General features: G+C 43.3%; 1 protein-coding gene across 4 annotated transcripts in view; it reads right to left on the reverse strand.

Moving 5' to 3' along the window:
- Positions 1 to 23,258, reverse strand: part of LOC141146814 (uncharacterized) — a 54,685-nt gene that overhangs the window by 16,321 nt on the left and 15,106 nt on the right. For all 4 annotated transcript variants that reach the window (XM_073633427.1, XM_073633429.1, XM_073633428.1 and 1 more), the window contains one exon: positions 2,076 to 2,596. In XM_073633427.1, the coding sequence (XP_073489528.1) occupies positions 2,076 to 2,596 (521 nt within the window). The remainder of the gene's footprint in view (positions 1 to 2,075; positions 2,597 to 23,258) is intronic.

The following is a 23,258-nucleotide window of genomic DNA, read 5'->3' on the forward strand; positions in this document are numbered from 1 at the left end:
AGCTGAAGAGGGACCCAAGAAGAGGAGGATCTGGGCTGCTCTGTGCAAATTCACTGCAACAGAGTAGGTAAGTATAACATGCTTGTTATTTATAGCTAAAAAAAAAAAAAAAAAAAAAAAGTCTCACACATGTGGCATCGCCACACTCAGGAGGAGTGGCAGAATGTGTTTTGGGGTTTAATTTGTGGTACGCACAGGCCATGTGAGAGACATATCCTGTTAACATGACAATGTTTTTTTTTTTGGGGGGGGGATTTAAATAAATAAAAAAAAATCATTTTGCAAAGAATTGTGGGGAAAAACTACAACTTCAAAAAACTCACAATGTCTAATACTAAATAACTTGGAAGGTCTGCTTTCCAAAAAGGGGTCATTTGTACTTTCCTGGCTTGTTAGTGTCCCAAGAAATGAGATTTTCAGTATATCAGGTGTAATCAATTTTCAGTGAGTGCACCATAGTTTGTAGAGTCTATAACTTTCTCAAAGACCAAATAATATGCACCAATTTTGGTTATCTTTACCAAAGATATGTAGCAGTATAAATTTTGGCCAAAATTTCTGAAGAAAAACTACCCATTTGCAAAATTTTATAACAGAAAATAAAAATATTAAGAAACGTGAGAAACGTCGGAAACGTAAGGACCGTGGGACACGTAAAAACCGTGGGACACGTAAAAACGTGGGAAACGTAAAAACGTGGGAAACGTAAAAACGTGGGAAACGTAAAAACGTGGGAAACGTAAAAACGTGGGAAACGTAAAAACGTGGGAAACGTAAAAACGTGGGAAACGTAAAAACGTGGGAAACGTAAAAACATGGGAAACGTAAAAACATGGGAAACGTAAAAACATGGGAAACGTAAAAACATGGGAAACATAAATTTCATGAGAAACCGTAAATTGCATGAGAAACCGCAAATTGCATGAGAAAATCGTAAACGTAAATTGAATGAGAACATAAATTGCATAAGAAATCGTAAATTGCATGAGAAAACATAAATTGCATGAGAAATCGTAAACATAAATTTTATGAGAACGTAAATTGCATGAGAACCGTAATTTGCCAAGGACCCCCAAAGAACATAATGAGATGACAGGCGACGAGCAAGTGTCATGTCATGTCTACAGCCTGAATTACCCCTGAAGACCCACACTATTGACCACGGGGAGCTCGGGGGGGGGGGGCGGGGAGAGACCCACTACGTGGAGCTCAGGAGGACGTGGAGCTCAGGAGGGGGTGGGGGCGAGACCGACCATGAGGAGATAAGGAGGGAGGAGACCCTACCCATACATACCTATGCTGCAACCTAACCAAGGCATCCCCGAACCTCCCAACAGGTACATGACAAGCCAGTGTTGACAGCGGACCCAAACACCAAAAACACTAATGCAGTCATAATCATCCCTAGTCCTGCCAACTCCGACCCCCGACATCAGAGACCCCCAGTCCTGCAGCCTGACGGCACCGTGCTTGCGAGTGAGAGGGAGAAACCGCCGAACATCCTCCTCGTACGATCTGAGACCCAAAAGGGACGTCAGAGTCACGAATCAAAAATGCGTTCCAGCAAGGTACTGGCAAGCACTGATAACCCACTAAAATCACAGGAGTCTGGTTTGAACGGCGGGAAGACGAACTTCCCTCTTACCAGCGCACGAGACCCTCCAAGAAGAATGCCGTAGCCCCCGGTAAGCCGGGCCAGAAACGAGGCAGGGGGAACTAAGCGTCCGTTCATCTTCCTCGCAGCACCTGCAACCCGGAAGTGACCAAAGAGGCGCGCCGGAAATGACGTCATGCGAGAGCCAACGACCACAAGGAAAGGAGGCAAAGGAGAGCAGGCTTTATGCAGCCTGACTCCTCCTACAAATACAGGCTGACCTGCGGTCAGCTTTACACTTGTCAATTTTTATTTTAAATGTTTAACATTATGGTATGCTGTAGAAGCAGTTGTGTTTGTGCGATTTTTTACAAGTTTTCAATTTTTTAAAGTGTGTTATATATTGGATAAACCCCAATAGCCCAATGGAATAGCCTTTAAGCAATAAACAGAGCATGCACAGGAATGCATTAACACCAACCTGGCTTTTTTGGAGTTTCCTCTTTAGTGTGTTTGAGGATTCTGGCTCTCTTGTAAAGTTTTCTGCATTCTTTGCACAAGTTTAGTTTGTCAGTTTGGTCCCTGGTCACACCAGATTCATAGCCATCAACTGTCTCATAACCGTATTCAATGTCACTGCATCGTGTACTGTAAGAATCTTCAAATTCAGGTTCGAACAATAAATCAGAGTCATTTTCCATTTCAACTGCGCACATTTTTTCTTGATGAGATGCTTTAGAGGACTTTGTATCTACTCTATATTTACTTTTATAAACAAGCGAGACGTTCTCTTTTATGTCATTAGATGTTTTTTCATGCTTACAACTTCTGAATCCTGTGTTCAAATGCTTAGGGAACTGCGTTAACATTTCCAATGCTATCTGAGGTGATGAGGTACTATTTTGCCTGCCCATGAAATAGTCTACTGTGGAACAATTACAACTGCCTCCAGATATACTGTCCATTTCACAGATTTCTTCATCTTGTGCAACAGAGTTATACCTATGGGAAAAAAAAAACACTCTTAATATACAAAAGCAAAGTAATCCTAAAGTACTTATACCAAAATATATTTACCATCTTACTTCAAGTATGGCATACAAGTACACATGCATATGCTGCACTGCTCTTGGTGCAAGGAAACATTTATGCTTGCTCTCAAGTTCAATTTACATACTTGCTTGTAGACATATTTTCACAGAAATTCCATTCCTTAGACACGATAGGCTCACTGCTTTTCCAAGATGACTACACAGAATTTGAGGTAAAGTTACAGAAATCTCAAGCAATGTCCTTAAGGATCTTGACCTTGTAAATACATTTTTTAAACTTTAGCAGCTACAAATAGCTGCTGACTTAAAAAAAAAAACAAAAAAAAAAAACAAAAAAAAAAAAAAAAAACACACACACACACACACACACACACACACACACACACACACACTTAACCCGCAAGATGGAACAGTTATTTGAACAAAGAATGGAGAAACCCCCTAACTGGGATTTTAAAGGCAACACGCCACCATCAGAATGAATAAAGTCACATATTTATTTATACATGTTATGCTATGTACACGCAATAGGATTTTCGGACAACAAATGTTCGATGTGAGCTTGTTGTCGGAAATTCCGACCGTGTGTAGGCTCCATCGGACATTTGTTGTCGGAATTTCGGACAACAAAAATTTGAGAGCTGGTTCTCAAATTTTCCGTCAACAAAATCCGTTGTCGGAAATTCCGATCCTGTGTACACAATTCCGACGCACAAAATTCAATGCATGCTCGACATCAAGCAGAAGAGCCGCACTGGCTATTGAACTTCATTTTTCTCGGCTCGTCGTACGCGTTGTATGTCACCACGTTCTTGACATTCGGAATTTCCGACAACATTTGTGCGACCGTATGTATGCAAGACAAGTTTCAGCCAACATCCGATGGAAATAAATTAACAGTTTTATTGTCGGAAAACCCTATAGTGTGTACATAGCATTAGAGTTAATCAATCACATATGTGATGATCTGGTAAAAAGACAAAATAATAACACAAAATGGATTCATGTACACAAAGTAAAAGGTCAATATAGTATGGTGCCCTGTACAGACGACCGGTTTTGCCGTCGGAATAAACTCTGAAGGTTTTTCCCACGGAATTCCGCTCAAGCTGTTTTGCATATACACGGTCACACCAAATTCCGACCGTCAAGAACACGGTGACGTACAACACAGACGACAGGACAACACGTACGATGTCTCGTATTTGCTTCAGAGCATACGTCATTTTTGGTACGTCGGAACAGCATACAGACGAGCGGTTTTCTCGATAGGAATTTGTTCCATCGGAAAAATATAGAACATGTTCTCCAAGTCCGTCTGACTTTTCGACGTAAAAAGTCAGATGGGGCATACACACCGTCGGAATATATGATGAAAAGCTCTCCTTGGACTTTTTACTGTCGCAAATTCCGACCGTGTGTACGGGGCATTACTCTCCAATGTCCGAATATTTCATTGGTACCCAACGTGTTTTAGGTTCAAGCCTTTCATCAGGGGTATTAAATGGGAGAATACGTATTCAAATATATATATGTAGATTCAAGATAGAAAAAGTGCAATGTTCAAAATGAACAATATAGGACAGGAATCCAAGGGATCGCTGTAGAAGATGGTGTCAGTAGGGATCCCCGGTGCCACCCCCCAGGAAACAACCTGATGTGTCCTACGGAAGTCCCTACACTGATTGGTTGCAGACCACAGTCAATATGAGAAATGATGACAGGAACAGATGATCTGTAAGAAAGGTATCATAGTAAGGGCCTTTAGCAAAACACTGTCATTAGATAAGCAGTTGTAGAAGTATATGGCCTTACACCCTTGCCCTGTATTGTGAGGTGGTAGAGCCTGCCTGTCAAAACGCCATTCTCCCTGGCAGCATTTTAACAAGGTGAAAACAATGTATGCCCGCTGGCGATGCTGGTAGCTGATAGTTATGTCTCCACTGTTATCCCCTGTATCTACTCACCCTCTGGATCCTTGGTGTCCTCTCAGAAGAAATCCCTAGTGCTTTTGTTTCCTTTGTATTCTCCCAATCCATCCTATGGCACTATTGGAGCCACAAAGTCTTCCCACTTTGCCTTCAGGGGCCTGTGACCTGCTAGATACCCTTTTCAAGGCGGAAGGTAAAAGGGGGAGTTGCACTGCGCCAATGGATTTGTGGCGATTATTGTGCCTAAAAGACTATTGGTATGACCAGTCCCTTAAAAGTTACTAAAATGTACACGAGGTGAGTCCACATGGGCTGCCGGTCCAAGAGTTGAAGCAAGCTCTTAACCACTGTTAACAAGATAGAAAAGGGACAGGTGCCTCTAATTGTAGTATCTCACAACCATTTTATTAAAGGAATCAATAAATATCCACTCACATGAGGTAGGGAGTATATGTGCACATTATAGGTAACTGGTGCTTCCGTGGTGCTGGTGAGATAGGTGCAGGGCTCACGCTCACGATAGGTCCTTTGCGGGAACCGAGGCAGTAGTCGGATTCACTGGGCCAGGGTGGAAGAACCTAATGCAACCTGCAAGTGTTGGAGCACAGCTTGGACTGCAACGTCCGCCGGAAGCTCATCACCGGGAGGAAACGACGCAAGGCGTTTCAGAGCATGAGCAGTAATCTAAAGGGAAGCCACAACGCTGTTTTCTCAAGAAAACCGTTTCGGTCCAAGCTGTGCTCCAACACATGCAGGCTACCATAGGTTCTTCCACCCTGGCCCAGTGGATCCGACTGCTGCCTCAGTTCCTAGTAGAGGACATTTTGTGAGCGTGAGCCCCGCACCTATCTCACCAGCACCGCAGAAGCACCAGTTACCTAGCCCATATACTCCCTACCTTATGTGAGTGGATATTTGTTGATTCCTTTAATAAAACTGTGAGATACTACACTTAGAGGTTCCTGTCCCTTTTCTATCTCCTTTCAAGCCAGAAGAACTTGTTGCAGAGGTAAGCTCATTTCCGAATCAAAAGGCACCAGGACCAGATAGGCTCCCAATCGAGTGGTACAGAACAATATACAGATTTACTCTTACCACGTTTGTTGGCCCTTTATCGGGAGTGTTTCAAGATGGGCAAAGTTCCTCCCTCCCTATATGAAGCACGTATTGTTCTTATAGCCAAGCCGAACAAGGACCCCCTGTATTGTTAAATGTGGATTTTAAAATCCTCACAAAAACGCTTGCCTATTAGACTTATAGTAGCTATATTCCATCTAATTTCTAAAGACCAAACAGGGTCTTTGCCAGGTGAGGCCTCTGATATTAATTTAAGACTATGACGACGAGTCTATACTTATTTACAGCTGGGCCCTGAGATTACCACAGGGGGAATTCTGGTCTTTCTAGACTTAGAAAAGGCCGTTGATTCCATAGACTGGAATTATATGCAGGAAGTACTATGCCTGTTTGGCCTTACCTTTCGTAAATGCATTACACTGTTGTATTAGTACCCCAGTAGCGGCGGTCAAGCTTAATGGAATGGTTTCCGAATTTTCCCAGTAGCCAGGGGAACACGTCAGATCTGTCTGCTGTCTCCAGGCTTATTTGACTTACTGACCTCTGGGGTGAAGGGGATCCAGGTGGGTGTGTTGGAAGAAAAAAACTGCATTATATGCCGATGATGTGGTACTCTTCATAAAGGACCATGAGGAGTCTTTGTCCCTAGACACGGTTTCTAAATTTTCAGGTCTCAAAGTTAATTGGAGCAAGTCACAAATTTTGCCATTGAAAGTTCCATCTCTGACCCTGAGGGCCCAGACAGGCTGCCCACTTCAGTGGGTACGCAAGCCTGGCATAACCTGCCACTTCCTCTGATCGGTAAAATTAATTTGTTAAAAATAAAATTACTCCCCCTATTTTTAGACACATTCAGAAACTCACAGGTTTGCATTTTTCAGGCCATTGACAAAGTACTTTCAGATTACCTTTGGGGCAGGGGAAGCGCACCTCTTCTTGGATGACAAGTGCTGCAACAGTCCTGGATAGAAGGGGGTTGGCGGTACCCAATTTCACTAGATATTTCTTAGCAGGGCAATTTGTTTTGTACACAGGTGGTTGACACAGCCTGATGATGATGCAGCAGTTATCACTGCAGGATCCTATGAGGCATTGTTCCATGGGACCGGGGCTCCTTATCCCCTCACGGGGTCAATTAGATCTGTCAGAGCGTGGGAATTGACCAGGAGAGCCGAACGCCAGGACAGTGTGGTCTCTCCATATACGCCATTGTGGCATAATCCCCAGCTGCCTCAGTTTCTCTCCAATCCTGACCCAATTATTTGGACGAGATATGGGATAAAGGCAGTGGGCTGTTTGAAGAGCTTAAAACGCAAATACCTAACTTGTACCTGTTTTGCTACCTCCAGTTCAGGCACACTTTTTCTGCCCAGTTTGGGTCTTCCAACCTAGGTGTGCGGGTTGGTGATATGGAATCCTTGATTAGAGACCAAGTCCTCCATAAAGCCTGGTTATTTATAAACGGCTTTTCATAGATACCACAAAGCTTTTGGCCTCCTGTTATGCCGCATGGTTGTCAGACTTCCCGAAGCTTGATAATGATGACGTATGGAACTCTACCTTTTCAGCACAGGGTCACCTAATACAATTCAAATTTCTCCATAGCATCTATTACACTCCAGCTAAACTTGCAGATTTTTTCCAGTGCATCCCTTCAACTGTTGGAAGTGTGCTGCCCCTGGGGCGGATTTTTTACATATTTTCTGGTATTGCACACCTATTCAGCAGTTCTGGGCGGAGATTATGAACTGTGTTAAGTTGGTCACGATGATTACCATAAGACCTTCCATAGCAGTCTGTTTGTTGGGCCTGGTAGACCCATTAGCTCCCAAAAAGGTGATCCGTACATTACTTACCCTGCTCCTGTACTATGCATGTAAAATAATAACGTTGTCAAGAAACCGGAGGCCCCTACTATTATGGCCTGGAAGGCATTAATAAACAATATATATAGGGAAAGAAAACCGCGCTTAGATACATATAACAAACTTATTGAGATAAAAACTTAATAATCAGAAGTAAAAAGAGTCCAAAAAGCAGCAGCATAAGCAAAAATTGCACGTGATGAATGGAAGGGAGAAGCTGCACTATATAACAATGCGGGTCAGCAATGTATAATGTGATCCAAAATATTGAAGTGCAATTAAAACATGCAACACCCGGGTGAGCTATATCCTTATCAGTGCCACCACCTACTAGAAGACTCGCTTACCAGATAGTAAGCAAGGAAGAGCGGATGGCTATAGCCCAGCCAAGGCCTTTGTTTAAACGGCAGGAACGTCCAGGCAGGGGTAGTCACTGAATTGAATACATGCTCCAATCCCTTTAAGCCGTAGATAGCCCATAGACCTCAGTATAAATAGGTTGATCGGGGTATAGAAGAGAAACAACCATAGCGTAATCTCGCTTTAACAGGAGTTATTTAAAAATAGTATTGCGCTTACATTTTAATGCAGAAATACTTGCGCTAAAAACAGAGCCGGCCGGCTACAATAGAACTTCCCGTCCTCCTAGGACAACAGTGTGGTGACATCAGCACGTATCCTCCTCCAGACGCGTTTCATCACAGGTTGACGTTGTCAATGGGGAACGGGTGCGTGCTGAACCACCACCTTATAAATACACACCAGACCTCGTTCTGAGTCCCGCGGAAGGAGCCACAAAACGCCATCTTAAGTATGGGCAACACCTCAAGTACCTTAACCAATGTGTTGGAAAGCCATAACGGCTTATAAGATTGTGTCAACGGACACATAAATAGATTAAACTATAATATACATGGTGTTAAATATAATTAATTAGGTGAAAAAGAAAAACCAGCTATCCACACCACTAATATAGAAGAAGTGAAATGAGAAATGAAAATGTGATAGTAGCTTATACATTGATCCATGTGCAATGGAAAGTCTGACATCAGAGTTAACCAATTAATTTCGATCTAACATCAAGACTGACCAAAAAATATATGTGTTAATTAAATGTGCATTAAATTAAATCACCGTTATATATCAAAAAAAATGTAATAGATAAAAATTAAAATATTAATATGGACCTATACAAAAATATTATATTAAAAATTAAAAAATGGAAAAAATACCCAACCATATAACCAACGACTCCACTTGCAGTGGACTAATTAACTCATCCGCATGACTCAGATCAGGTTTACAATAAGCGGTTAGGAATTGTCAATGAAGGCATTAATATTGACATACACATTTAACCCATGTGGCACGTAGGTCTTTACCTTATGAATCCATGACATTTCCAACTTTGCAATTTCCCGCACTAAAGAACTCCCCCGCCAGTTGGGACTGAATTTATCTATCCCCAAAAATAAAGTATTTGAAGGGTCCCTATCATGTACCATGAGGTAGTGTATTGACACCGAATGTTTCTTAAAACCAGACTTAAAGTGGGGTTCCACCCAAAAAAACAAAAATACTTGAAAAAGCCTAAAAAACAAAAAACATTTGGATATTTTTTTTTTTTTACTTACCTCTAAATGCCTGTTGCTAGGGGGTCCCTCGTAGTCTACCCCTTCCAGTGCCTGGGCTGGTGACATCACTTCCCCCTCGGCAAAGGAAGGGCTCCGCTCTGCTCCCTCGCCGCTGTCCATCATCTGGGACCCATTACAGGTCCCAGGTGACTGAGCGGCCAATCACGGCGCCACAGCCCGGCGCTCACAGTTGCAATGCCGGCGCCGCTGAACGGAGGGGGAGACGAGCGGGGCTTCGATCCACCGCATCGCTGGACCCAGGGACAGGTAAGTGTCCAATTAAAAGTCAGCAGCTGCAGTATTTGTAGCTGCTGACTTTTATTTTTTTATTTTTTTTACCCGACCCCCTGGGTGGAACTCCTCTTTAATATTGGTAATATGCTCATTGAGCCGAACCTGTAAAGGGCATTTAGTGCGTCCTATATATTGCAGGCCACACGGGCACTGCAACAGATAGACCACGCCAGTAGTAGTACAGGTAATAAATGGAGCGATTGAATGTTGGATTTGGGTGCTTGTAGATACAAAACTCTGAGTTCTTTTATGAGTGCAGCTATTAAAAAGGAGCAAACCAGACACCTCCCACATTGATAAAACCCCTTCAACTGATCAAAAAAAGTTAATTTTTTAGTAGGGGGATCTAAGATGTTAGGAGCAATCCTATTTCTAAGTGAGGGAGCACCCCTGAAAACCATTTGGGGCCTATCGGGCAAAATGTCCTTCAGGACATTATCACTGTTAATAATATGCCAATGTTTGGAGATGATCTTTTTAATACTCCTATGCTGGAGGGAGTAGGTAGTCACAAAAGGTACCCCTATGCTTGAAAAAGAATTAGGATGGTGTTTTGTGGCTCCTTCCGCGGGACTCAGAACGAGGTCTGGTGTGTATTTATAAGGTGGTGGTTCAACATGCACCCGTTCCCCATTGACGTCAACCTGTGACGAAACGCGCCTGGAGGAGGATACGTGCTGACGTCACCACACTGTTGTCCTAGGAGGACAGGAAGTTCTATTGTAGCCGGCCGGCTCTGGTTTTTAGCGTGAGTATTTCTGCATTAAAATACTATTTTTAAATAAATCCTGTTAAAGCGAGATTACGCTATGGTTTCTCTTCTATACCCCGATCAACCGGTTTATACTGAGGTCTATGGGCTATCTACGGCTTGAAGGGATTGGAGCACATATTCAATTCAGTGACTACCCCTGCCTTACTATCTGGTAAGCGAGTCTTCTACTAGGTGGTGGCACTGATAGGGATATAGCTCACCCGGGTGTCGCATGTTTTAATTGCACTTCAATATTTTGGATCACATTATACATTGCTGACCCGCATTGTTAAATAGCGCAGCTTCTCCCTTCCATAAATAATACCTTACCGCTGTACAAAGCTATGCACCAATTAATATGAAAAGGTATGGGGCAGTAGGATAAATGATAATTCTACATCTTCAGACTAATTGTCTAGTGATTAAAAATTCCTATTGTGGGCAAGATGCTGAGTATATGCAGACCTTGGTGAACACCTGGCTCAGTTACTGTTGGTATTCCTGGGGTGATGTGACTCTGTAAATGGTTACTTTGTTTATCTTATTTACCTTTTCGCAAGAAACGTATTATGGTCTGGGAGCTGCATTGTAGTGTTGAATCATTTTTTTTTGTTTGTAGTTTTATTATGTAAATTTCAATTTTATTTTTTTCGGAAAAACCACACACACACACACACACACACACACACACACACACACGTCCCAAGATACAGCGACGTGCTCACTGGACCTGGCATGTAACCTGGCACTGGATCTTAAACTCTTAGTAACAGTGGGTAAAACAAATCTTAATCCCTGATCACAATTTTGCAACTTTGACATGCGCTAGTAAATTTATACATATCATCACAACTACTTTGTGTATCCAGGTCGATTAGATCTTTTTTTTTTTTCCCAGGACAAATTGAGCTTTCATTTGGTAGTAATTGGTAATGATATCCCCTGATTTTTTTCTCATTATCAAAGGAATACGGGCCCAAAATTGTAAAAAAAAAAGAAAAATCAATAATTTTTTTTTTTAAATTTAGCGGTATATTTGTTACTACAGGGTTTGACAAATTTGCTTGGAATCTAGGAGCCAGCTAAAAAAGTTAAGAGCCAGGTTTTTTTTTTAACGACCGACAAAGCTTTATTTTCAATATAAGAATTAACCGATTTTAAATTTACACAGAAAGACAGCCCCGCCAGCGGCCGAATAGTGCCGGTAAAGCGGTGCTAAAAATAGCGCCGCTTTACCGCCGACGCCCCCCGCGGCTCAGTGTGAAAAGGCTCTAAGTGTCCGATCAGGTCCGCCTGAAAAACTGACAGGCGAACCTGATCAGACAGCCCCTGTGAAAGGGGCCAAGCAGGGAGATGACAGATTAATTTTAATTAAGAAAAAAAAAAAAATAAAAATAAAAGCTATTACACAAAAAAAAAAAAAGGCTATCCCCACACTCACCATTAGGCAAAAGGTGCCAGATGACGCCCGCAATCACTTCCTTCTCTTCTCCACTTTGGGAAGGAGATGGGCGTGCAGTGAAAACAGGCAGGGGAAGCTCCATTAGCATTGTCATACCAACAGTCACCACAAGATGGCGCCAGATTCCAGGACTGCAGCTGTGCCACCCTAGGCGCCAGGTCGCTAATTCTAGTCGCAAATGCGACCTGGGGCCCGGGGTTTGTCGAGCCCTGTGTTACTACCATACTTACCACCAAAGAACAACCCAAAATAAATTCTCCTGTTCCCGAGGCAATTGCTCCCCCCCATTTTATCCACACGAGTGGAATTTTTTTATATCTTGATAAAAGTTTTAAAGGGTTTTACATTATAAGATTCCTATATTTCTTTTATGCCCTACTGGTACCTGGGATGAATGTTTTGGAGTACATAGTCTATCACTCATGCCTGTGGAAGTCCCAGATGACCATTTGTTACCTGCTTATTTGATCTTTCCTTAATTAGAAGGTCCCAACCTACACTAAGAGCACATTATACTCTCTCCGGTGGTGGTGTACTGACTTCATCACTGGTTCTGAGGGACTAATTATAAATTTCATTTCTGCATATTGGAGGAACTGTTTATTATTTTTTTTTACGGAAGGACTTAATGATCTTTTACACCATTTTTTATTATTTATTAGTGCAGCACTTTATTTCAAATCTTATATTTACCGGGATTAATATCTCATGGTGTGTTTGCAGCTTTTTTTGTTTTTTCCTGCACAAACTAAAGGGTTGTCAGTGAAGGGAAAGTTCTTGTTACAGGAGGACAGACAAGTTATTTTAGTAGTCAAACCCTCCCATAAACTTTTAAGAAAGTGCAATGAAATGGCCCAGGCTACCAATAGAACATAAGAATTCCAAATTGCCAAACTGCATGAAGTACCTATAGCTAACCTAGAGAGGACCGTTTTTCTCAGTAGTTTGTTAATGGCACCCCAAAATTGCTAAAAAAAAAAATAAAAAAAAGCTGTTCTTTTGTGTGACAAAACATGCAAAAAAGCGTTTAGGTTGGCTCCAAAAAAAGTATCAGAGCTACTTTGGCGCAGAGGGCAGCTCGTTCAAATGACTGTTGTCACTCCAAAAACATGCAGGAAAAACACGATGCCCATGTGTGAATGGGCCCTAAGCACTTAAGAAAAATGGCCAAAATAATTATATTTTCTCATGTCACTTCTACTTCACTAGTGTCATGTTTTTGGAACAAGTTAGGAAGTTGTCAAAGGTGGACACCAACATTCTGGTAAAATTATTCGGAATAGGTTCTGATATGCTCATACATCAGGACAAAATATCCCCTATTCAGATGCTGGGATGTACCCATCTTCACTTTGCCTCAGGGACAGTTCACACCAGATTGCAGTGTGGGAAAGGCACGTTCTGGGCATGCTTCCTGCACGGCCCTTGCAATCTGCATGCAGGTGCCAATGTATTGTAATGTAGGGATAAATTCACCTTTTTATAAAAAATACATTTTGTTTGCAAGAAAAAAAAAAAAAAAAATGCACTTTTTTCTCCAGGTAGCCTGGAGAGCATTGCACCCACAATCAGCAGATCATGGGTGCAGTACAGGGCTCCTGCAGACCCTCAAGATAGCTGTCTGCCCATACCTCGTATGGGCAGGAAGAGTTGAACTGTGAATGAACAACATGTGGGCATAGCCAGCCATGTTCTTTTCAAAAAATGACAGTGGGTGTGGGGAGACGATTCCCCGCCTACTGTCACAGAGCAGGGGAGATCGGCGGCAGGAGTTGGAACATGTTCCATCCTAAATACATATCATGTTCCAAAAGGTAAATGCAGCCATTAAATGGCATTCCAAACCCAGATTGCGCCAGAGTGAGCTTGCGGGCACCAATTCACATGGTATCGTGTTTGGTTTGGTGTGGCACATTTTTTAAAGTACTTTGGCAATTATATATATATATATATATATATATATACACATACACACACAGTTGTGCTCATAAGTTTACATACCCTGGCATAATTTATGATTACTTGGCCATTTTTCAGAGAATATGAATGATAACACAAAAACATTTTTCACTCATGGTTAGTGTTTGGCTGAAGCCATTTATTATCAATCAACTGTGTTTACTCTTTTTAACCACTTAAGGACTGAGCCTCTGAGATTTGGTGTTTACAAGTTAAAAACGGTTTGTTTTTTTTGCTAGATAATTACTTACATCCGCCAAACAAATGAGAATATATATATTTATTTTTTTATATATATATATATATATATATATATATATATATATATATATATATATATATATATATATATATATATATATATATATATATATATATATATATATATATATATATATATATATATATATATATATATATATATATATTATTTTTTCCTAACACCCTAGAGAATAAAATGGCGGTCGTTGCAATACTTTGTCACACCTTATTTGAAAATTGCGCCCGCTCGTGGAATGGTGACAAACTTTTACCCTTAAAAATCTCCATAGGTGACATTTAGAAAATGTTTATAGGTTGTATATATATATATATATATAGGGGAGGAATTGGTGGGACTTTATATGAGGTATAGGGGTGCCGCTCAGGTCCCCCCCTCCATCCCGATTAGATGAAAATAATGAAAATTAAAAAATAAAAAAGTAGCGGGACTTTATATAAACACACGGGAGCAGGAATAATTTTTTTTTTTTCTCGATTTTTATTTTTATTTTTTGGTTTCATTTTTTAGCTATTTACTTTCTAATTTTTGTTTTTTTCCTTGCATGCACGCAGTGGTGAATGCGTCTGTGGTTTGGCCGGGCCTGCCTTTCTGTCCCGTTCGGGAGCTGCGACGCTCACTGCGGACCCCCCTTCCGCCCTGTTGTGACGAAGGGTGGGCGGGGCTTGTCCTCACTGCGCGTCGACGTCACACATCCCGGCCGGACACGCTGGCGCCTTATTAGCGCGACGCTTGCCGACCGAGTGATCACTATCTGCTGGCCCAGTGGAGGGTTGACATGGTTGACGCCGCCACCTGTGGGACCATGAATGGGCTGGTTCCTGGGCTGTTGACGCCCTCCTCTTCTCTCCCTATTTGTGGGCTAGCGTCTGACGTTGGGGATATGATTGCGGGGGCCTGGCAGCTATGGACCTCATCCCCGCATGGATTTCACATCCCGCTAGGTACACACCTGCATTCACCCACCATCTATGCATCCATGCACTCCTGTTCGGACTTATTCGACATCAGGTACACATTTCCCTCCCACCACATTTGTGTTTTCACATTTAGTTTCATTTCCCCTTCACCACTTTCTTGGTTTTATTTCTTCCCTCTTCCTTTTCTCACACCTGCTCTCCTTTTTCTCCTTTTCTCTCCCCTCTTGTTCCCCACCACCTGTTTCTCTCAAATTACCCAGCTACATATTTTCCTCTCTCCTTCCTTTTAGTCTCCCTTTTTCCCTTCACCTCTTTCTATATCTTCACTCCTTTTTTCCATTCACACTAATTTTTTTCACCCTTCTTATTCCCCTCCCTTGTTTTAACATCTTTCATTTCTATTTTAAATTTTGTTTTTTCACTTTTTGTCTTCATCCACCCCACAGCAACACTTTTTTCCTCCCTTTTTCCCTTCTAGATTCGGTTCCATTGTTCCACCACCTTTCTACACTGTTATTCCTGTGGGGCGTCGTTCATTTTTGTGTTTGGCCCGCCGCGGCATGTCCCCTCAGCTCCCGTGCAGGGCATATTTGGTTCGGTCTGGGGATTTCATGGCCGCACCACCACTGTGTGGACCACACATGTAAGTGTACGGGCAATTCGGGTCCATCAGGGAGGACCCTTCTTGCCTGTTTTTTTGTTTTTTCTTTTTTCCCCCCTTTTTTTTTTTTCTCCTTTTTCTCCTTTCCCCTTTAATAAATTAATATTTTCCCTTTATTTATTTATTTTTTTATTTTATTTTTTAGATTATCACTATGGTTCCTTGCTCCTGATGATAGGTTAAAAACCTTGAAACGCGTAGAGCCAACATCAACCTAGTGTATACAATGATGCATCTGGTCAGGCCGTTCCAAATTAATTGGTTTTCTCCTTCCTCAATAACCCCCCTTTTTTTGTTTTTCATATATGATTATTTTCTCCATTCAATCATGCATTCATGCTTTAAATGTTTTTAGAATATATATTGATTCCTTGTTGGAATATGTATGTATGTATATTTTTTCTGGCTCCAATGAATTGTAGTAGTTGTACGAATAGTTTTATATAGCATCATGCATTGAATTATTTGAATACAAAAACTCTATGACAATTTGAATCCATTAAAAGCTATCAATTTTATTCCTGCTCCCGTGTGTTTATATAAAGTCCCGCTACTTTTTTATTTTTTAATTTCCATTATTTATAGGTTGTACGTTTTGAGTTACAGAGGAAGTCTAGGGCTAGAATTATTGCTCTCGCTCTAATGATCACAGCGATACCTCATGTGTGTGGTTTGAACACTGTTTACATATGCGGGCGCTACTCACGTATGCGTTTGCTTCTGCACACGAGCTCGGCGGGACGGGGCGCGTTTTTTTTTTTTTCTTATTTTACTTTTTATTTTTACACTGTTTTTTGATTTTTTTTCTTTTTAAAAAAAGTGTCACTTTTATTCCTATTACAAGGAATGTAAAGATTGTGAATCAGAAAAGGGCTGGCGACTCCGATGCTCTTGAATAAAAGTCCTTTATTGTGTTACATGGGTACACGGGTACAGGCTACGCTTTACGGTCCATGACAGGACCTCTTAAATAGGAGATCTGGGGTCAAAAAGACCTCAGATCTCATATTTACACAAAAAAAAAAGTCCCTTTCTTTCAAATGACGGAGCGATCACTTGTAAACAAAACACGTCATGACGCCGGTTCCTCCCTCCCCTCTCTGTACCGATCAGTACAGTGCAAGGGGAGAGGGGAAGAGATTGCAGCAGCGCTGTGGGCTGGATGTTTAGTGCCCACAGCGCTGCTTTGTGCTAATGATCGCCAACACTCTGCCAACACTCTGCTATAAATTTTAACAGAAAGAATTTTTTTTTTTAATCGAATTTTCAGTCTTTTTTTGATTTATAGCGCAAAAAATAAAAAACCCAGCGGTGATTAAATACCACCAAAATAAAGCTCTATTTGTGTGAAAAAATGGACAACACTTTCATATGGGTACAGTGTTGCATGACTGAGTAATTGTCATTTAAAGTGTGAGAGCACCGAAAGCTGAAAATTGGTCTGGTTAGGAAGGGGGGTCAAGTGGTTAATCATACATCACGGGAAACAGAGCCATAATAATCACTATGTGGGTTATAGGCCACCTTCAGGTGCTGGACACTGGCACATCCTAAACAGGAATATAACCCCTCCCATACCAGGAGTACCTCCGTTTTTTTCGCCAGTGTCTAAGGTGTTGGTCACGAGCGAAGATGTGCTGTGCTGAGTTCCACTGGAGCAATCCTTGCTGGGGCTAGCTATGCAGCCGGATCCATTTGAAGTGTCCTTTAGGCCGAATTGAATGGTACCAAGGCCTCGTGGCGGAAGAAACAAGTATCAAGCCTGTAACGCTTCTCTTTTTAGAGAGCTGGACCCCAGGATCCAGTACTTTGGTATTTTAAGCCATAAAGTTTTACTGGCGGGGTGCTATTACAGGTCCAGGAGTGTGGGTTCCCCGACGGTCCCCAGTTCCAGTTCCTTCCAGTTCCTGAAGGTTTGTTAACAGGACCCACCGTGAAGGGTGAAGATTGGGTCTGTTGGTTTTACCACAGAAAACCCTGCGGCGGGAAAGGCAAGTGGAGTTTTTCTAAGAAATGTTTACATTTTTCTTATGAAAAAAAAAAAAAATAAATAAAAGTAAAATGTTGTCATGCCTAAAAGTCACCACTGGGGGCTGTATAGAGCACATACCTTCTCATTCTTTCCTCAGAGATCATGCTGTGTCAGGAAGCAGCAGGCTCTTTTCCTCCGGTGAGCAGCTCAGACCTGCAGTGAGTTTGGGGGGGGGGGGGGGTTTGCTTCCACCAGACACCCCCCACCTGGGCTAAGCTCTCCCCCTCTTCCCAGGGAAGGGGAGAGCTAAAACGATCGGCAATGCAGGTTTTCTTCCACCGCCCCTGCACGGCGGCGGCTCTCAGGTTTCCTCCTCGCATCCCTCCCTCAAACACAATCTGATCCCGTCGGATCAGAGGCCCACGTGGGAAAGCTCTCTTTTGAAAAAGAGAGGGCGGGGCTTAGCACACCGTTGGCGTCCTCCAACGTCCAGCGTGGGAGTATGTTTTAAAAAGACTGCATTTAAGCTGGCTGCAAGTTGTTGCAGGGACACAAGAGCAAAGAGGGGCATGAAAGAGGTTTGGCGACACAAGCATTCCTATTTTGACACATTTACTATTCGCATCAGGCTGAGCATTAATAGCAGCGGCAGTGGCTGGACGATTGCTCAAGCGGTGGATGCGATCCTTCTGGTAGAACCTCTGCTTTTGTGCATCGGGCTTAGAGCTGCATGATTCTGGCTAAAATGAGAATCACAATTTTTTTGCTTAGAAGATAGATCACGATTCTCGCGACGTAACATCTTTCACATTAAAACAAACAAAAAAAAAAAAAAAATTGGGCTAACGTTACTGTTTTGTTTTTTTATTCATTGAAGTGTATTTTTTCCCAAAAAAATTGCGTTTGAATGACCGCTGGGCAAATACAGCGCAACATAAAATATTGCAGCAATTGACATTTTATTCCCTAGGGTCTCAATTAAAATACATATGTTTGGGGGTTCCAAGTAATTTTCTAGCAAAAATATTGATTTTAACTTAAGAAACAAGTGTCAGAAAAAGATTTAGAGTGGTTAAACTTCCTGCATTTACACGCAAACTGCCTGGATTTTTTCTTTACACAGAAGTTTATCCCTTTGAGCCAAGAAGGAAGAGTTAGTTACATGTTAAAAACTTGGCAGACTGTCCGGGTGTTTTCTTTTGACAGCTGAGTGAGCAGATAAGTCTCTCCACTTGTTATATGAAAGAATCGGCAAACTCCGCAATAGAGATCGCCAGGGGGGTTGAATCGAGATCACAATTTTTTAACGATTAATTGTGCAGCTCTAAATCAGGCTTTGGTCGGAAGGGGGGGGCTAAAAACACCCCAAAAGAGGGCTAAAGGGATCTCCCTCAAGCTCTGAAAGCCTAAAACTTAGCTCCGCAATGGCATCCTCCCCTGAGAGGGGGTGGCTGGTCAGAGTGGGCCTTCAGGGGCCATGGAATGTTTGCAACTGTTTACAACACTACAGCCCCTGCCTATATTTCCTCGGCTCTCTGCCACACCCACCAGGTTGGACCTCCTGGCCTGGACCCCCTGTTGGAGCACTCATCTCCACTGCTCCCACACTGCCATCACCCCCCTGGGGCACCGCTACCCTCATAGGGAATCGGATGCACACAGTCTGGGACAGCATACAGGACCAGTGCACTTGCTCACCAGGCCGAACCTCAAGAAATACCAAACCCCCCCTCTGGAGACCTGCAGTCTCCTGCCTGCAAGGGCCTTCTTTCGGCCCTCTCCAGATTGGAGCATACTTAGAATTACTCCTTTCTACGGTGGCTCTGTGACGCCCTCTGCTGGGGAGCTCTCTCTCAGGCCGCCCCGCCGGGTTTTGGGTATCACGGGCCTGACGTGGACTGGGGGCGGAGGATCCGTGGAGGTCCAGGGGTGTGTCTTTATCCCCCCAACCAACCATACCCCCCCCTTTATTTTGAGTGCTTCATTGGATACAATGCAGTAACACATGCCCTCCAAGCAACATAATATGACATACCTCTGTGCTTGCTGATCCCTATCAGACACCCCTGAGGAAGAGTTTATCTCGAAACGCGTCGGGTACTCTCTGGGTGTGTGCTCCATACACACCTGGAGTCCCATGATTGTGGATCTTTTTGCATGTTGTATTGCCATGTTTCCATGTTTATAACTTGTATCCTGTACCTTATGCCTCATCTATTGTACCCCCTATTTACCCATATCCTTACCCCAATAAACACCCATACTTTTGCAATCATACCTACATCTATTACACTCTTTATTATACTCTATTACTTATGAGTAGGTGTCCCCTTTAAAGTCCCCTAAGGGGATCAAATTTCCATTTCTCCCTGAAAATTTGGGATGTGGGTCCACCCTACTCAATAGACCAACATCGCACCGCCACCCCATATTTGATATATTTCTAAAAAGGTTTTTTCTCAGTCATGATAGGATGGGAAAAGGGATAGCGACTTTAATCGCATCCCAGATTGGGATAAAATGCGACAGATTCCAATCCATTACCCTAGGACCCTCAAACTGAGGATCTGGAGGCAGGAGATGTTTTCTCTCAGAGGACTGTGAACAGGCTGATGACTCCTCTTCCAAAGGATCATATGCGGAAAATCAGCTTCACATTGGGGGTGCAATTTCTTACTGAATTGGTCCACTCCACATTTTATGCTACCCTTAACTCAGTGTCCTCTTCTTGTTTTGGGTTCGCTAAAGCCTCCTCAAAGCTGTGCATGCCTTTCCTGTCCATTCATTGTTGGGAAAGTTCATGTATTCTGAGTGGGATCACCCAGATAAGCATTTTTTCCCTCCTAAAAAGTTTTTCACACTTTATCCTATGGAGGAAAAAACTTTCTAAAGGTGGAAGATACCAGCAATTGACACTGCTATATCTTCTGCTTAAAAGTTTGACTTGTCCGGCAGACAATGCTCAAATACCTAGCGATCCAACGATTGGAATTCCTATAAAAAAAAAAAAAAAAAAAACAAAAAACAAAAAACAAAAAAAAACACCATATTGTTTTCCTGACAGGTTGAGTGTCTCAGCCTGTGCTGACAGTAATTGGTGTATGTCAAATCCTTGAGAGACCAGTTTTAAAACAGGTGCTCAAAGTTATCCCTGTTCAGCAGACCCAGGTTCTGGCAAGCTCCTAGTAGCTTTATGTTGGCAATAGATGCTGAGAGATTCTATCTTCAGGCCTCACACCTTTCACTGGGCTGGTACATATGCATAGAATACTATGGTTGAAAAATTGGTCAGCTGAAGCGTAAAAAAAAAAAAAAAAAAAAACTTCCTGGCTAGTTTTCCTTTTTGCAGTGAACAGCTGTTTGGGATATCTTGGATAAATCATCCAAAGAATTTCTAGTGGAAAGGTATCCCTTTGCCATTTAAGAAAAGGAGTAAATGTATTTCATTTAAACAAGCTCCTTCTCCAGTGAAAGCCTCCAGGCGAGCGAAGGTAATGGATGCTTGATTCCTTCGCTCCGCGCCATCGGAACCCATCACCCGGCCTAATCCAAATAGAGGAAGCAGGGAAGCGGCCTTTCGACCCCAGAAGATAGAGGAATACCCAGAGCTGCAAGCGGTGATGTACCGCTCAGCAAAAAGTAAAATTAAAAGCCGGCAGCACAGCAAACAATCTCCAGCTTCAGGTAAAGACAGATCCAAGATGGCGCCCAATCCTCCAGAGCCTCATGACACGCAGCTCTCTGTAATGGGAATGGGATCTCCTGCTGAAAGCCTTCATCTGTTCCCCATGGATCACGTGAGTCCTCACCCTGCTGACTCTGATGCCATGCTAGCTAAGTTCCGCAGCATCGTTAGAGACGAGATAATGGCAGCCTCCCGAAAACTGTCCTCGGACCTGGTCCGCGGCCTTAAAGAGATAGGCCATCGCACTAATCAGTTAGAACACCGCATGGACTTGGCCACCACTGTATTGGAGGGACATGAGGAGGAGGTAGACAAAATGTCCGCAGAAATAGACGCTCTCAGAGATAAGTTAGAGGACGCGGAAAATAGGGCCCGCAGGGATAACCTTCGTATCCGCGGCATCCCCGAAACGATTACTGATCTGCAGGGAACAGCTACCGCCTTTTTCCAAGAACTGGCCCCCGAGATCCCGGTGGACAGGTTAGAGTTTGACCGCATCCACCGGTCACTGGCCCCCAAACCCTCCGAAGGCTCCCCGAGGGATGTCATAATCAAATCTCATTACTACAGAACCAAGGAGAAGCTCTTACAGTCTGCCCGAGAGCAAGGGGATCTCTCATTCCAAGGTAATCCCCTTCAAATATTTGCGGACCTCTCGCCGGTCACCATTGCCAGACGCCGAGGCCTCAAGCCTTATCTCCAAGTTCTGCAATCCCACCAGATCAAGTATAGATGGGGGTTCCCCTTTAAACTTTCTTTTTCCCACCAGGGCCACCAGTTCCACGCCACCTCCCCATCTGGCCTAAAACAACACCTCCAGGACCTGCAACTGGACATCCCTCCTTCTCAACCTGCCACGCCGGCTTCATCTTCTAGGCCTGGCCCCTCTAGGCCCCCTCATCAGCCCTCTCAAGCATCACAAAGATTTCAATCTGGATCCCAGGCGCTGCGGGACCTGCAGGCCCAATGATTCCAACAAGCCAACAATGGATGAAGATCCCTATCTTCCCTTAGTGTTCATTCCACTTTTCTTGGCTGCTTGATCCCATGTGTCACTGACTGTTTTTGTTCCAACTCTTATCCTTACACGAGGATTGAAGCAGCGCGTTTTGGAGGGCACCCCCCTGCTACATTGTTACCCTATCGAGTCGGTTGTTGCCTGGCTGGGGGGGGGGGGGGGGGGGGGGTCATCGCCCCATTGTAGACTGTCCCACCAGTGAGATGGCAGTCTGGGGCATGGACCACCCCCCATGGGGTCCCTGGGTGGGTACCCGACATTACTTTGCCCCCCAAGTCACCTCTACATTGCCGATGGCCCTGACGGACTGCACGGCTTATCAGGTGTCAGAAATCATTCTCACGGATTGTCAAGGTGTGGAGTAAATCATCCAGAGTAGGGGCACGCCTCCATTGATTGCTATGAAGGTTATTTGTTAGTTTTGTTTTCACGATGAGGCCCTTCGCTCCTGCTTAGTGGAGGGGGGGGGGGGGGCTGGCGGTTTGGTTTTGATGTGTGGTCTCCCCTGTCCCCTAGGGTGGACGGTCTTGTGGCTGTTGTCCCTGGGGGGCGGGGGGGGACTCCTGCATATACACCTTCAAATACCGATAACACACTGAGGTTGTCATACTATGACTCATTTTATGCGGTTTGTTTTGATGCTGTTTCTAATTATTAAATTAGACTCTATGTTAATTTTATTATATCTGTTGGATTCATTTTTACCACAGGCCGGTGGTTCAGACGGACCACTGCTCCCTTCATGTGTTGGCACCTGGCTAGGACATTTGTCTTGGTCATGGTCCCACCTCATTGTGGGCCCTACGGCCCACGGCATGATAAATCTATGTATTCATTGCATACTCTAATCCGAGTTTTTCTCAGTATTCTCATATCTTATGTTCTTTTCTATCCTCGCTTTTCTTCTCTCACTTCTCTCTCCCTCACCCTTTTCCCTTCCCCGGCCCCTGGGGTGTGCGAACAGAGTAGTCCACGGCGTTATATATCAGATCCCATGACCCTTCATTGGTTGTCCCTGAATGTTCAGGGTATGAATTTTATTAACCATTACTAAACCCAGAATCTCCCTCCCCAATCTACTCTCTCTCTTAGACTCCTTC

This window comes from Aquarana catesbeiana, linkage group LG06, assembly GCF_042186555.1.
Source record: "Aquarana catesbeiana isolate 2022-GZ linkage group LG06, ASM4218655v1, whole genome shotgun sequence".
NCBI lineage: Eukaryota > Metazoa > Chordata > Amphibia > Anura > Ranidae > Aquarana > Aquarana catesbeiana.